This window comes from Taudactylus pleione, unplaced genomic scaffold, assembly GCF_031769625.1.
Source record: "Taudactylus pleione unplaced genomic scaffold, aTauple2 ptg000129l, whole genome shotgun sequence".
Classification (NCBI taxonomy): Eukaryota; Metazoa; Chordata; class Amphibia; order Anura; family Myobatrachidae; genus Taudactylus; species Taudactylus pleione.
The window spans coordinates 15,902,778-15,920,218 of NW_028284531.1; the positions used below are offsets into that span (position 1 = coordinate 15,902,778).

Here is a 17,441-nt window from a genome sequence, read left to right on the forward strand (position 1 = left end):
TGTGCCTTGAGGACCGAGGTTGGGAATCACTGAGTTAGAGGCTCGCCATAAGTGACATTGTGTATGTATCGTGAATCAGGCTCCACTTCCACCAGCATCGGTACTTTTCCAGCTTTCAGTTCCTAGTCACATGACCTGGATCAGGTCATCTGATCCTTTAGGAAATGTTCCGGGAAACCAGGGTCACTAAAACGCGCCGAGAGTGGATGTTTCCAACGACGAAGCTCCGCCCCTCCGGCTAATCTCCCACTGCTAGCTCCTCCCCTCACCCAGGGCAGCGTTCTGTACTCGCCCCATAGCCGCCTGTGTGCGCACAACCCTCCCAACCTGAGGGGCGTGGCCAGGCTGATTGCCGGTCAGTGGGAACAGTCACATGGGAGCTCCCTGTAAAATAATCCACTAACCAACTAACCACTTACATACATATTGTGGGATAGGATAGGGTGGTATCAGAGACATACAGCAGCAGCATGTACCCGAATCAGGCAGGGAGCCGCTGCATTTATCACTAACCTCTGAGACTGTCTCAGGCTGCCGCTGTGGTGGTGGGTAACATAGGCAGACCTCCCTGCAGCTAGCCCACAGTGTACCCTGCCGTTGCACAGCATGGAGTACTTGCTGCAGGTAAAGTTGAGTTGTCTGTTCGGGCTGCTGCTTCTCACCCTTTTTTTTGGCTTGGTGCCGACCAGAGTAAAATGTTTCCAAGCCACAGCTGGAAGAGGTGAGTTACTCTCTGATTTACCCCTGCCCCCACCTATGTTTTTGTATTCTACATTTGTGTTTTTTTTTTTTTTTTTTTTAAGTTCATTATAGGTAATATTGCTGGTAGCTATATACAGTATTGCTGTTTTCTGGCTCATCTGCGATCGGTGTAATATTTCTTCATATTTAGTATTTTGCACACAATCATATGCTACATAGGCTGAGCTTTTATATTGGTAGCTATTGCTCCTACATGGGTCATAAATGCACAGAAATATATATACTGAGATCTCCTTACGCACTGTTGCTGAAGTTGCTCCGAACAGTACTTGTCGCATCAGGTCCTATGTGACTGGTTTGTGCCAAGTGTCTTTATCCCCTAAAATGCGTCTTAAACGCAATGCGATAAAACCACTTCACAAGGCTGCACTGATTAATTTGTTATGCAATACTTTTGTATATCTGAGCGACCGAATCTGTATACAAAGACTCTACACCGCTCGGCACGGCTCACTCACACACCGCATGGCGTGTTGGGACTGGCTGTATGAGGACGTGTGTGTGTAAAACAATAAATATATCATTTAGCACTGCAAACACTGCACCTATTGTAGTGTCAACAACATATAACAGCCAGCCAGAACTATATTTTTACAAAATAATAAGTAAAATTTTAGTTTTTCCAGTTATGTATGCATTCCTGTAGCTGCAGAAAATAAATCTAGACGTTCTGACAGATGACGACCAACATCAGCTGTTTTCAGGCTGTTGTATTGGACTGAAAAATCTAACGTCCATAGATTTTTTAGTAGTAAAGTAAATCTTGTCTCAGTTGTAGAGGCTGATTAATATTCACAAATATATATTTGTGGCCATAGCATTTTCTAGCTTTTTTTATTGTTAAATCATATTTGATTTTGTTTTGTGTCCTATGTAACTCTGTTGGTTATGTAGGAGCTGAATATTGAAGTCGTCTTTCTTTATCAGTCCAGAAGTGGCCATGTCTGTCTTGCTGAGTGCATTGTGCAGAACAGTGGCGTAGTGGTCAGCATTACTGCCTCACAGCACTGTGGTCATTAGTTCGATTCCCAACCAAGGCTGTGTGGAGTTTGTATGTTCATGCTGGTAGTTTAAGTGGTTTCTGAAAAATTAACCCTAGTGTGCATGTGTTTGGGCATATAAGACGTAAGATCCACTGGGGCAACAACTGGTAAGAATGACTATTCTCTGTAAAGCGCTGCAGAATATGGGGGGGATGTACTAAGTTGTGGTGAGAAGGTACCAACCAATCGGCTCCTAACTCACTTTACAGGCTGTGTTTGAAAATTGACAGGAGGTGATTGGCTGGAACTTTATATATCTCTCTCTCTCCAAGGCTTAGTACATAGACCCTTATGGGGACCATTTATTAATGATCACATTTGCAATATGATCTGGGCGTGGTATTACCGCCCATGATCGCATTGCAAGATGCGATCATAGCGCTGGGATGTATCATCCGGCACATGCAGGGACAGGGGCTCCGAAAGGAGCCCTGTCCCTTTGATGTGCCCAGAGTGCTGTCAGGGCTACGAAACCCTCTCCTGTTAAGTTTTGCGATGTGTAGCTCATTGGCTACAATGGGCTAAAGCTATCTTCATATGGCGTTCGCTGCAGGGGCCAATATCCGTAATGCATCGCATTTTGGATGTTGGTAAATCTGGCAGCATCGCATCCCCATAGAAACCTGTGGGGGCTGCGGCTGCCTGCAGGAATGGAGGTATCGGAGATACTTTTGTCCATATAGTGTATTTGGCCACACATGTTAATTATTGAATTGAGGTGTTTCAATCAGAACTGTTGCCACAGGTGTATAAAATCAAGCGCCTAGCCATATAGTCTCCATTTGCAAACATTTGTGATATAAAATTGGTCGTTCTGAAGAGCTCAGTGACTTCAAGCGTGGTACTGTGATAGAATGCCACCTTTGCAATAGGACGGTTCATGAAATTTCATCCCTGCTGGATATTCCACGATCAACTGTAAAGGTGCCTACACACTTGGCAATGTGCTCACGATCCGACATTGTCCGATTTCCCTTGAACTCTCCCCAGCAGCTCCCCGGAACTCGTGGGCACGATTTGGTGTTAAAAACTGTCCAATGTGACAAACGATCTATCGTGCCTCCTGACTATTCCAGAGCATCATGACTGAGATTGTCAGATCTGCCCTACAGCACGGCAGATCTGAAGATGCGATGTACGGGGACTCTCATCGGCATCATGATCGGGACTGGACACTCACGATTTGGGCACATTTTACACGATTTGTCGTCACAATGCGTCGGAATCTGCCAAATCGTGTAAAATATCGCTAAGTATGTAGGCACCTTAAGTGATATTATTAGAAAGTGGAAGCGTTTAGGAACAACAGAAACTCAGCCTCGAAGCGGAAGACCACGTAAAATCACCAGAGAGGGGTCAATGGATGCTAAGGTGCATGGTGTGTAAAAGTCGCAACGCTCTGCTGATTCAATAGCTGAACAGTTCCAAACTGCCACTGGCATTAATGTAAGCACAAAAACTGTATGGCTGGAGCTTAATGGATTGGGTTTCCATGGCCGAGCAGCTGCGTGCAAGCCTCACATTACCAAGTCCAATGCCAAGCGTCTGATAGAGTGGTGTAAAGCACACCGACACTGTACTGTGGAGCAGTGGAAATGTGCTCTATGGAGTGATGAATCACGCTTCTCTGTTTGGCAGTCAGATGGGCGAGTCTGGGTTTGGCGGATGCCTGGAGAACTTTACCTGTCTGACTGCATTGTGCCAACTGTGAAGTTTTGTGGAGGAGGGATAATGGTATGGGCCTGTTTTTCAGGGTTTGTGCTAGGCCCCTTATCTCCAGTGAAAGGCAATCTCAAGCTTGCGCATACCTAGACATTTTGGACAATGCTATGCTTCCAACTTTGTGGCAACAGTTTGGGGAAGGCCCATTTCTATGCCAACATGACTGTGCCCCAGTGCACAAAGCAAGGACTATAAAGACATAGTTTGATAAGTTCGGTGTGGAAGAACTTAACTGGCCCACACAGAGCCCTGACCTCAACCCCATCGTGTACCTTTGGGATAAACTGGAACGGAGATTGCGAGCCAGGCCTTCTTGTCCAACATCAGTGCCTGAACTCATAAATGCTCTACAGATTGAATGGGCGCAAATTCCCACAGAAACACTCCAAAATCTTGTGGAAAGCCTTCTTAGAAGAGTGGAAGCTGCAAAAGGGTGACCAACTCTATATTAAAGTATATGTATTTGAATACAATGTCATTACAGTCCCTGTTGGTGTTATGGTTAGGAGTGCAAATACTTTTGTCCCTATAGTGTATCTGCTGCAATCCCTCCTTCATACATGGAGGTGATACTAAATCTATTTGTGGGTACCCTCGGGGGGGGGGGGGGGGGGGTTTGGGGAATAATCCTCAAATATTTAATGATAATTGGGCCCCTATGCGTGTAACTTAAGTTTCAGTAACCTTTTATTGTTCCTTTTCAGAGACCCATCAAATGTGGTTGAGCTTTACCAGCTGCGTAGCAGGGGGAGTGTTCCTGTCTGCCTGTCTGTTGGATGTTCTTCCTGACTTCTTAAGTGACATGAATGAAACAATGCAAAAACAACAAATAACAGTATGTGAACTTGAGTAAATAGTGTGTATTGATGATGAAAAATACTATGCCGTGGGATGTTTTATTATTTTTTTTATTCTGATATTGGTTTTATATACATTATGCAATGAAATCTTGTAATAAAAAATGCCTCATTGTTGTTAATTTCCCCATTTACATTTCTAACCTCTTTGTTTCATTTCTACACAAATTTGTAAACGGCACAATCTGCAGGCATGGTACAATTTGGGACTTATTTCTGCTTGAGTGTGTGCGGGGTTGAAGCTTTATGTATCTGGCATGGGAATGGAAGGGATGCAGTCAGGATGTCGATGGTCGAAATGCCCATTGCTGGCTTCCCGACTGTCTAATCCCGGCATAGGTCTAATGGCATCGAAATCCCGACGCTCGGCATACCGTACGAAGCTAAGCCAGGCGCGGAAAGCTGCGGGGCTGGGTTAGGTTTCATGGCTCCTGGGGGGACTAGGCAAGGGTGGGGGTTAGGTACCCCCGGGTGGAGGTCAGGGTTAGGCACTGCCCCCGGGAGACTTGGGTTTAGGCTAGGGGATGGGGGAGGGTTAGAGTTAGGCACTTACGGGGGGGTTAGGCACTGGGGGGGGGTAAGGGTTAGGCACCCCTTTGGGAGGGTTAGGTGGGGGGGAGGAGATTAGGGTTAGGCAGTGCACTTACCGATCGGGATTTAGATGCCTGCCGGTCTTCTGCTGTCAGGATTTGAACCGCCGGGCATAGGTCCGGCGGTCATTCATACCAGTCCCGAATGGAAAGAGGTGGACTTTTATTGAAGAAGAAATAAGAATTTACCATTTTTGTAAATGCGGCCTTACATGCATCATTTTACAGGGTTATCTCTGCTCCATGCTTTATAAATGTCACTGTCTGTTTAATGAAGATGTTAAGTGCTTCAAATGTTGTTCTTAAAAATTCATATCATTGTACTTATCTCACTTTTTTTTTTTAGACGAATTTCCCTCTACCAGAATTCATCCTGGGGATTGGGGTCCTCCTGGTCCTCATTGTAGAACGCATTGTCCTGGAATGCAGTCAAGGGATGACGGAAGAAACCACCCCACTATTATCTGGCACTGCCAACTCTCCTGCTGTTCAGGGGCATTTACACGGGCACTCGCACAGTAGCCTAGATCGTGATGTAGAACACTCAAGGCGCCATTTCCATGTGGACTTCAATGCTCACTCCTCCTTCCGCTGCTTTATCCTCATGATGTCGCTCTCCCTACATTCAGTCTTTGAAGGGATTGCCATTGGACTACAGAGCGAACAGTCCGAGGTCCTACAGATAGCCATTGCTATTCTCATCCACAAGAGTATTATTGCTGTGAGCCTGTCCTTGCTCTTAATGCAGAGCAATGTGCAGACACGATGGTTTGTGCTTTCAATAGTCATGTTTGCACTCATGTCACCCCTTGGAATTGGCATAGGTATTGGGGTGATGCAGACTGAGGCCAGTGGGAGCAGCCTGATACAGTGTGTACTAGAAGGTCTGGCTGCTGGGACCTTTATCTACATAACATTTCTAGAGATCTTGCCACACGAGCTGAACTCTAACAAATGGCGCCTGCCTAAAGTAATCTTCATTTTGCTCGGCTTCTCTGGAATGGCAGGACTGAGATTTTTATAGGTTAATCTTGAAGCCTTTCCATTGGTGGTTTGACACTTTTGTTTATACCTCTGTTACATTGAAGGACTCTGAGGAAGTAAATGTGTTTTTATTTTATTTTAAATAGTATAATTGTTCTAGCTCCTGAGGAAACACGACAAACCACCCTCCACATGGGATCTACTGTGTCAGTACTTTCATACTTTGCTATCGGTAACACTAGTTCTGCGTTATTTTAAGCAGATTTTTAGACCTGCTCATTTACGTTTTTAAGTCTGTCAAAGGAAAAATGAAGTCTCAATTGTATGTTTCATGCTTTACAGATCCAATCTTGCACTTCCAGAGACAATCACTAATAACTAATAAAATGGAATTTAATTCTCTTTATTCTATTGTTGCTAGTAAGCTGCCCTTTTGAAAATAATTTTTTTCTTTTTTAAATTAACATGGGAATGGTAATATGTTGTGTATGTTCATGTATTGACTCGATCAAGTGAAGAAATGCACCATATGATGGCCTACATTAAAGTTTAGGGTAACACTTCCAATGCTGAAACAGGCACCAAAACTGCTTTCTGTCAAATGCCAATCCTAACCTCTATTTAGGTGTTACATGCAGTAGTGTTAACATATTCCTAATAATGCTAATCTGGATGAAAGACGTATTCTGAGTGAAAGATTACTGCTAAATGCTGGACAATTGAAATAGGGGAGCCCTACACAATCACTTAGTCAGATCTCTGCCAGTGCATCTTTCTGTTTTTGTATCTTTTACATGAACTATTTTTTTTTTTTTATTATTATTTTTCTATTCATTCACTGTCATGGAAGTCCATCCAAAATGGTACTTTCAAAGTACTGTATGGAGAGTGGTCAAATTCCCCAAACACAATTGCTTAAAAGCATACCTCCCAACTGTCCCGCTTTTCTGGGACGTTGCCGCAGTCCCACCTGCGGGCCGCAGTGTCTTGCGGTATGGGAGGGCGTTTGGGTGAGTGCACACCGCTGGTCTGCACACGGCATCTGTACTGTGCAGGGAGAGTCTCTGCGGGCAGCCCAGCACCCCCGGGACTGCTGGGCATGCCCCCAGAGTGATGGTACAGGGGTGTGTGTCGAGGCCATGCCAGTTTTTGGGAAAAGAGGGCGCATGTCTTTTCGTTAAGGACATGTACTCATCCCCCTGCATGCTAACATTGTATGTCAGCAGGTTAACACTGTGATTAACCAATAAAATCCTTCTCTTTATCCATTAGTTAGCCCTTCTTACCTACTTATACATCCACACCTGGTTTAACACCGCACACGTACGAAGACAATCATAAACTACATATATAGGGGCTGTGCCTCCTAATAGATTGTACTTTTCTGGAGGTTTATGGGCTACACCACATCAGCAGCACACCCCAAAACAAATAGGACCCATTCCTGTTACGCAAGGTTTACCTTTATTTGGCAAACTTAAGATTGCACTAACCTCTTAGAACCGGCTTATATTGTTGTAACCTATTGCTTGAAATTAATATTATCCCTATATTGCTGTAGATCTTGTAAACACTTCAGTCCAAAATACCCTCACATAATTCATATGGAATAGGAGGCCTTGAAGGATATCCTTAATCATAATAGGTACACACTGATAATTGGGACGATTTATCAGCAAAATCTCAGTCCTGATATCTGTGCTACACACTGTTCAATTTAATTGAAATTCCTGGCGAATTTAACAGTGAATTTGCATATGTACGCCCACAAGAATGATGAGGTCATCAGAAAAACAGCATAGGAAAAATGGGCCGATTATCAAGAATGCGCACACACTGCTCAATATCGGGAAATTGAGACAGATTTTCATTCTTAACCTACAGATCGGATAATCGAAGGAATGCGTTTGTAGATGTATCTGAAACGCTGAAAAAATTGTTCATACACACTATACAATAAATCATGGTGATCACCTGATTATTGGCAACTCGTCCCAATAATTGTATAGTGTGTACCTTTCTTAACTTTTAAACAAATCTAGTATGCCACCTATCTGGGCCTACACAAAAAAGCACAGACCCCTTCATCCACACTACCCAATCGCCGACACTTTGATTAGTATGCAATGGCTAATTTATGCACGCCCACGAAACTGTGTTTAAACGGTCAAACAAGCCTGCGTTTTTCTAGCCAACAACAATCTATTTAAGGATTTCCACTGTAAATAATTTTTCCAAAATTTAAAGACCCTATATAGAACCGCTAAACAGAAGAGCAAAGTTCTCACACTTCTGCGTATAGAAATAGAAGGGGATGTGGTTTAGAGGTGACACAGTAAAGGACATTTGGGATAAGTGTTAGTAATAAGTAATTAAAGGGGGGATCCGATCAATAGCCGGGCACATGAGATGTCGGCGCTTAGAAAACTGGCACTGGCATCTCGATGGTAAGTAGCGGGGAGGGGAGGGCTAGATCTAGGCACCAGGGATGGAGGGCTAAGGGTAGGACAAGGGTCAGGATACCTACCGACAGCTGTCGGTATCCTAACTCTTTCAGGATGTCGGCGTCGGGATTTAAACAGTCAGGATTCTGAGCACCCAGCATCCCGTACCCAAACCTTAAGGGTTTCCAGTCAATAGATCAACTTTAAAAAAGTTGACATTGTCTAGAAGGGCAACAAATGTTAGACAGGCAAAAGGTCGACACAAAATGGTCGGCTTTTTTTTTTGTTAGGGTTAGGCACTTACTGGAGGGTTAGAAAACAACAAAAAAAATGTGTTGAACTTTTGTCCCTGTCGACCTATTGCCTATCTAACATCTGATGTCTATCTAGACCAGTGTTGGCTAACCTTGACACTCCAGCTGTTGTGGAACTATATATCCCAGCATGCCCTGCCACAGTTTTAGCATGCCCTAATAGCAAAACTGTAGCAGTGCATGCTGGGTTATGTAGTTCCATAACAGCTGGAGTGTCAAGGTTAGCCAACACTGATCTAGACATTGTCTATCTTTTCCTTGTAGAATAGATCTTTTATACTAAACCCGTAATTAAGATAAATGGCAGTTTGAATATAATTTTAAAAAAAGCAATGGGATGCTCCCTGATACAGGAATAATTACGGATCGCAACAGCGTACGCAGATCGGCCGATGGTGTGTACTGCGTATGCACCGCAGTGCGCATGCGTGAGTTAGCATTGTGATCACTTACGCATATACAAAGCCATAGCAGCCTGAGGGACAGGACGTCTGCAATGTGGGGGTGGTGACGGGGGAGTCAGTGGCAAACACAGGATTTCTAAAAGGGGGTATCCAAATGCTTGATTTTACAAGTGTGGCCAGTCCATGAAGAGGGCATAATTACCACTTATCCAGCTTTAATATTAATCATACAAAGTGTTTTGAGTGTCATAATTCCAGCATATACAGGACCAGTGATCACAGTAATCCATTAGATGCCGCATTAACGCCACCCTACCTGAGCTGAATGTTTTTATTTCAGATATGGGCACCATTCCAGAGTATGGGTGCAAGTTTGAGAGTCTGGGAGAGAAGCAGAAGAACCTAGCACTGCCCTGGACATATATGTACATATTAGTCTCCTAATGCACTGGATAGTGTATTATTATATGGTATTTATTTCTGGCTGACACATGTTAAAAAATCCACAGGTGGTGCCAATTATTTCATTTGTGATACTGAGAAGAACATGAGGCATTAGTTATGTTCTGTTGTATTGCTATTTCTATTGTGGTCATGGTGTGGGCTGGGAAGGGGGGTTTCCAGGCAACTAGAACCCCCCAAACCCCCGCGTTTGCCTATGGCAGTGGTTAGAGAAATGCAGGCACTCCTGTCTGTTTGAACGCCGTTGTATGGGTGTGCATAAATTAGCCACTGCGACGGCACACGCAGCTAGAGTGCTCACAGCGTGCGATTATGTTAGCAATTTCTGACTAAGGTCAAACCTGTTGTAAAAATCCGATGTTACTCAACATTCCCTATGTACACGCAAGACTGCAAGGTATTACGGATGTGAGATAGCGGCAGTGGGCCTCTCTATGCTGGCTGTGCGATGGCTTTGCGATTGCATTCATTAGCATATCTTCGCAGCAGACCTGCGTGCATAATCGCAGCCGCAATAGCGATTTGTAGTGAATCAGGCCCACCGTTCCACAATGGAAAGACTGCAGTAAAATGGATAGACATAGGGATAAATCCTATTTCAACCTGTATTGTGCCATCTGATGTGCCTTTGTCAGGGCCATATGGTGGGCAGAAAGCAACTTTTTGACAATAATGCTCCCTGCAGTGGATTACTATGTCTTCACATGGCAAATAGGAATGAGGAAAGTAGATGGGTTTATTCTTTATTATTTGCATTTATTTTTGTATATAGCCACCCCATATGTTAAATTATAATATTTGGATAGATAACCTTTGAAATACTTTGTTGATGGTGTATCCTTTTTTAAAAATGTATACGTTTTTTGGCTCAATTTACAAAATAGACACTATTCCTACATATTGTTTGCTTGATACATACTCTGCCTCTTATGCAACCTCTCCATCTTCAGGATGCTTGGCATATGCAGTCCTTTGTCTTTATTTGTACTCCACCTGGTCATCAGTTGTTCTAGAGTAGGCCTGGCCAACCTGAGGCTCTCCAGCTGTTGTGAAACTACAAGTTCCAGCATACCTTCCCACCGATATGCTGGTAAAGCATGCTGAGACTTGTAGTTTCACAACAGCTAGAGAGCCATAGGTTGGCCAGGTCTGTTCTAGGGAATAGTGCTTTTCTGATTGAACTTTATGAAATAAGCTTTTGTATGTGCTGATTGTGGCAGGGTATAAACAGGACTATGGGCCTGATTCAGACTTGGGAAAAGAGTGAGAGATCTCTCTCAACTGATCATCTTGGTGAAACCATGCTGCACTGCAGGTGGGGCAGATTTAAAATGTGCAGAGATTTAGATTTGGGAGGAGTGTTTCCAAACTGACATCTAAAATGTAGAGTAATAATAAAGCTGTATATTTGTGGGCTACATGCAAAATCAGCCAGTATTTACCCCACATGTAAAAACATGTATGTATTTACACCCATTGCATTGCTATATGGTTTGTTCAGGTTCACAGGTGAGCGAGATATATCACTCTATTCCCAACTCTGAATCAGGCCCTATATGTCTGGCCCTATGAAAGTGTAGTTTTTAGCAAAGGAAAGTGCTAGCCACATATTGTATCTATGAAATGTTTAGATGTAGTATAGGAGTTATTTAACCCATGCTTAAACACACAAAAGTGTACTTTCTTTAAGGGATGTGTGCTTTTCTGCAATTCTTTTGGGGCCTTACTAGGTTAACATAAATATTGTTTTACTAGCAACAAAGTATCTAGTAAAATATGTTATACTGAAAACTTATTTCAGGTTTTTAAAAAAAAAAAAAAAATAATTATTCTTGAGGGTATATTTACTAAAGTGTGTGTTTATAGAAGTGGAGTTGTTGCCCATAGCAACCAGTCAGATTCTACTTATTTATCCAGCACCTTCCAGAAGATAGTAGCTAGAGTCTGATTTGGTTGTTATGGGCAACAACTGCACTTCTATAAACCCGCACTTTAGTAAATAGTATTTCTCTCAAATTATATTCTGCCACATTTAGGGGTAAACCAACAAGAAAAAGAAGTTAATAAACTATGGCAAACCCACACAAACAGAATCACTGTACAGATCACTAAAATCTGTACAGGCATTGCTAGGTTATAAAGTTAACAGTGGTAAAATAAAAAAAAGAATTGTGTGGGAACCCCCAAAATCAGTAACCACCCCTGGACGGTATTGACAAATGGGGGAAAAAGTGGTGTGGTGTTCCCCCTATTCTCCAATAACCAGCAACTGACTGAACCAGCCAGGGGGATAATTCCATAGCAGGGAGAAACAGCGGGGTGTCATCCTGCGTTCACATTAACGGCCTCAAACTGGTCAGCCCAGGGCTGGAAAGTAAGGACCTCAAAACTAAAATAAGGTCCTTCTTTTCAAGGAAATACCAGGGCCGAGGGCTATTCCACAAATCCCCGGTGGCTGTGGTTGTGGGGTTAATAGTAATTAAATAATAATATTGTTATAGGTAGACTACAAATCCCAGGCAGCCTGCCCATGGCATGCCATCACTTGTGGCACATAAAGTTCCAGCATGCATGGACATTAAGAGCCCGCTGGCACCTGTAGTTTGCCTGTAAAGAAAATATTAACATAAACACAGTACACACACCACGTTTTAATCTTTTATTGAAAAATAAATGGAAACTATTTCATATTTACCAAATCCATGTATGGACTCCCCTTCGATCTATGTAGGCATCCATAGGTCTTCAGAAAACAAAAAAATTAAAATCAAACCCCACGGACACCCACTGTATTGTACAGTGTACAGTCTGCTGCCATCACTGGGCGGTGATGGGGCAGTGACGGCGTCTGGTTCCCAAAATGGAGTCGTGTTGCTACCGTTGGGGGGGGGGAGGAGTGGAGAGGCAAGTATCTCCGCCGGCCCACTGAGATTTCCTGGCCTCTTTTACTTATCTGTGGCGGCTGGCTTGTGTAACCACATGGTCTCTCAGCTGGTCGAAGGGATCGCAGATGGCCCGATGCTGTGTTGTTAGTGGTCTTAAAACTCTGTCTCGTACCTGGTTTGCCCTGGTTTGTCTTCTGGACTGCCTTTGTCTCGTTTATTGCCCGTGCTGGATATTTACTTGTAGATTCAGACTGTACCTAACCTGTTAATTGCTTATGTCTTTAATTCTGCTGGAGATCTGTTGCCTGACTCGTACTGTTCCTGACCTGCCACTGTATGTGCCTTTACTCTGTTCGTTATCTTTGGTGACTTTGGCTGTATCTAACCTGCAACTGCATGTGTCCTTACTCTGCTGTATACCAACCGCTTTATCTACAAAAGCACTGGGGTGATTACCCTGAAGCCGACTAACAGGTGAGCAGCTTATATATCATCTAGTTGCTCACTGTTATTGTTATATTGCTTTGACACTTTAGACTTTTACATTGAATTCCAATAGTAAAGTGTAACTCCGTTTCCATGTGACTATATGTATGGAAACACAACAATAGAGCAATAATTCCTGGCAAATATTAATTTATCGTATTTCAGCCACCTACATAAACGTAATATTCCCAACACAATTTTGGCAACCCTTTGCTAATGTCTGCCTAAATAATATGGCATTGTGGCAAGATCAGGGTAAGAGTGCCATCTCATGGGGAAAACTTTTACATTTGTCATGCAATAGTCTAGTAGTACACCAGTCCAGGGCCTTGGTACAAGTGCCCACAAACATAACATAAATCCTGGCCTGTCCAGCTCTACCTAAACTAAATGATTCCTTCTCACAGCGTGGAGACACCTAAAGTCCCTTTCACAAAACAGGAGTTTTTAGCACAGCACTTACGTCTCTGACCTGTTTCCCAGGTAGTGAGAGGCTGACTACAGAGACTGACCCACCCTTTATTAGCGCCCCATAGTTGGTCTGGCAATCAAGGCTGCTAATTACCTTCTGTCTATCAGACAGATGCTAAACACCTGGTGCATATATATCTCCTCTTGACAACCTTTCCAGTATGTCTGTCACGCATATAAAAAACGAGTGTAGTCTTAACAGCCATTTCTCTAAAGATGAAGTTATCCACCGAGTTCAAGATCCGGAATGTATCGCATTCCGGAGCTTAGCACATATGAGAAATGCTGAGAAATATCGACTGCCACCGTGTTGACTGTCAACAGCATAATGTCGACAATGAAAAAATGGTGACATTGTAATTCTAAACTAAACCCTAATGCTAAACGGAACGCGTACACTAACATGTCTATATTCCTCCTTTTCTCCATGTGAACTTTTTTTTAGATGTCGACATCATAACATTCGACAATCTGGTGTCGACACTATGAATGTTGAAATTGTGAATGTCTACATAGTGACTGCATACCGAAACTAGACTCCTATGTGATGACCCTCTTTTTTAGTTATAATCTAAGTAAAGAGTTTTGTTAATCTCTGATGATGTATACCACAATGTGCACATTCCTTATTTCTTTTTTTTTAATAAGTCTTTATTTGAATGGTCACTCAAAATGGGAATAAATACAGAAAAAAAGGGCAACAAGAGCCTAATACAGACCACATTTTAAGTGCTGTAATAAGCAAAAGAAAACAACCACACTTAGGTGACTGATGAAAGGGGTAGGGGTAAACAGGGGGTTAGGGTAAGAGGGGGGAGATACGACACAATATCATAAGGGTAGATACATAATAAGCATCAAAAATAGGAGAAATCAACAGTATAAGGGGTGAAAAAGAATTGGAGAGGAAACGTCAGTCGTTGCCCATGGGTCCACGTATGAGGTTAGCACTCAAGAGGAAGGGGGTAGGGGACTTTGCTCAGCAAACAACCAGGGATCCCAAACTTGGGTAAAAACTTGTCGTCGATCATGAAAGTAATAAGTTATTTCCTCCATGGCTGCAACATCCCAGATCTGGTTCCTAAGATACTCCTCACTACAGGGGCCGAGGTCTGAATATCAGCGGTGAATGATTTCACCGGAGCCTAAAACACCATACTGTAGCTGGCTCCATCGGTTTCCCTTTATGGAGTGGTCTGTTATCCAATACAGGTCAGCATTCTAACAACATAGGAATGTCTGCAGGTATATAAGCCAGCCTTAGTGGGACTATAGAGGTATTTTAAGAACTGCTGGCCGTACAATGGACCTGATCCAGACCCGCTCGCTGTGAGCGATTTTCACCCATCAGCGCATGCGTATAATTCGCAGTGCGCGTGCGCAAGCCATTCGTTGTGATCTGATTTTGGTAGCTCGTAAGCCACTATCAGGTCGCTGCTTTGAGTGACAGTGCAGTTTGTGGGTGGTAACAGGGGAAGGTGCTTGTGAACGGGGGAGTGGTGTTGAGAACACAGGCGTGTCAGTCCCCCAAAACGCTGTTTAAAGGGCGTGTATAATTAACAAAGTAGCGTCATTGTACACATCACCTGCATGTATTTCAGACCGCACCGATCGCAGTGCTTGCGGCGGGGAAAGGCAACCCCAAGGATTGCGAGCTGCTCCGATGGCTCACGATGGTCCCGATTAATCATACATTTCCCGGAGATGACGGCAAGGGGGTGTTTTCAGACACTTGCGAGCGCACTTCGCCGTAGCTCACTAACACACAGTGGGCGCTCTTATGCGATGCAGTGCGAGAGCTTAATTTAAATATCCGGCCTCTTTTGGCCAGCAAGCGATCGCATCTTGCGAGCGGGTCTGAATGAGCTCCAATGTCCCTAGAATGCACAATCTAGCTGGTATATACTTATATATTTTCGGACACTATAAGGCAGGGGTGGCCAACCAGTCGGAGGCAAAGAGGCAAAAAAAATGTAGTCAATTGAAAGAGCCGATAGCATGCGCGCGCCATAGGTGCGCAGTTAAAAAGGGGGCGTGGCCTAGCTGTCACAAGGAAATGCCCCATTTTTGTGTGCACGCCTTTGGTAAGACATTTGCAGGAGCATGACCTTGTGGAACACCCCTGTTTTTAGTCATGCTGGGGGCGAGCCCAGGACATTGAAAATAAATATTTTATATAATCTTCCCAATATACATTTTTCACTGTTGAAGTGAAAGAAAAAGCCAGAGCAACATAGAAAACATTGAAATAGCCATGTTCACATAAAATAAATTTAGAATGCCAGGGCCCATTATGCTGTGCCCCCTGTAGTTGTGCTCCATATGCAGTGCCCTCCTGTAGTTGTGCCCATTAAGAAATGTCCCCAGTAGTTGTGGCCCTTATGCAATGCCCCCTGTAGCTGTGCCCATTATGCAATGCCCTCTGTAATTGTGCCCCTTCTGCAATGCCCCCTGTAGTTGTGCCCATTAAGCAATGCCCACAGTAGTTGTGGCCCTTATGCAATGCCCCTGTAGCTGTGCCAATTATGCAATGCCCCCATTAGCTGTGGCCCTTATGCAATGCCCCCTGTAGCTGTGTCCATTATGCAATGCCCCCAGTAGTTGTGCCCCTTCTGCAATGCCCCCTGTAGCTGTGCCCATCAAGCAATGCCTCCAGTAGTTGTGCCCATTCTGCACTGCCCCCTGTAGCTGTGCCCATTAAGCAATGCCCTTGCAGCTGTTCCCCTCCTGCAGTGCTCCCTGTAGTCATGTCACCAGCACTAGCTCCAGGGCCGGCTCTGGACATTGTGGAGCTCAGGGCGAAAGTTTCCATTTGCGCTCCCCCCCCCAAAAATAAAATAAAAGTTATTTGTTTCCGGAAAGGGCGCTTGTCCTCGCGGAACACCAATTCATCACACTTTGAGATGTGCCCATCACTTACGGAGGTGTAAGGTGCTACAGGTGTATATGGATGTTTCTGAGCCTGCCTCTATTGCTTACTCCCCCGTGACCAACACCCTAATACCAGCAGCAGTTACACCCCCCCCTTACACCAGCAGCAGTTACACACTCCCAGCCTTACCAACACACCATCACACTCCACTCCTTTACCAACAGCACAATCCCCCCCCTTACCAACACCCCAGCAGCACCCCCTTACCAACACCCCAGCAGCACACCCCCTCCCCTTACCAACACCCCAGCAGCACACCCCCTCCCCTTACCAACACCCCAGCAGCACACTCCCCCCCCCCCCCCTTACCAACACCCCAGCAGCACACCCCACCCCTTACCAGCACCCTAGTAGCACACACCCCCTTACCAACACCCCAGCAGCACACTCCCCCTCTTACCAGCACCCCAGCAGCACCCCCCTTAACACCCCAGCAGCACACTCCCCCACCTTTCTAACACCCCAGCAGCATACTCCCCCCTTAACACCCCAGCAGCACACTCCCCCACCTTACCAACACCCCAGCACCACCAGCACACTCCTCCCCCACCTTACCAACACCCCAGCACCACACTTCTCCCCCCCTTACCAGCACCAGCAGCACACTCCCCCCTTACCAACACCCCAGCAGCACACTACCCCCTTACCAACACCCCAGCAGCACACTACCCCCTTACCAACACTCCAGCAGCACACTACCCCCCTTCTACCCCCCTTACCAACACCCCAGCACACCCCCCCCTTACCAACACCCCAGCACCACACTCCTCTCCCCCTTACCAACACCCCAGCACCAGCAGCACCCCACCCTTACCAACACCCCAGCAGCATACTCCCCCCCCCTTACCAACACCCCAGCAGCACCCCCCCTCCCAACACCCCAGCAGCACACACCCCCTCCCCTTACCAACACCCCAGCAGCACCCACCCTCCTTACCAACACCCCAGCAGCACACTCCACCCCTCCTTACCAACACCTCAGCAGCACACTCCTCCTCTTACCAGCACCCCAGCAGCACTCCCCCTTAACACCCCAGCAGCACACTCCCCCACCTTACTAACACCCCAGCAGCACACTCCACCCC

At 45.0% G+C, this 17,441-nt stretch overlaps 1 protein-coding gene across 1 annotated transcript; it reads left to right on the forward strand.

Moving 5' to 3' along the window:
* Positions 1–235: 235 nt before the first annotated feature.
* Positions 236–6,491, forward strand: LOC148523663 (zinc transporter ZIP1-like). Its single transcript, XM_088473004.1, has 3 exons — positions 236–721; positions 4,232–4,362; positions 5,321–6,491. The coding sequence occupies exons 1-3, from the start codon at positions 607–609 to the stop codon at positions 5,996–5,998; spliced, it is 924 nt and encodes a 307-aa protein (XP_088329130.1). The 5' UTR covers positions 236–606; the 3' UTR covers positions 5,999–6,491.
* The last annotated feature ends 10,950 nt before the right edge of the window (positions 6,492–17,441 follow it).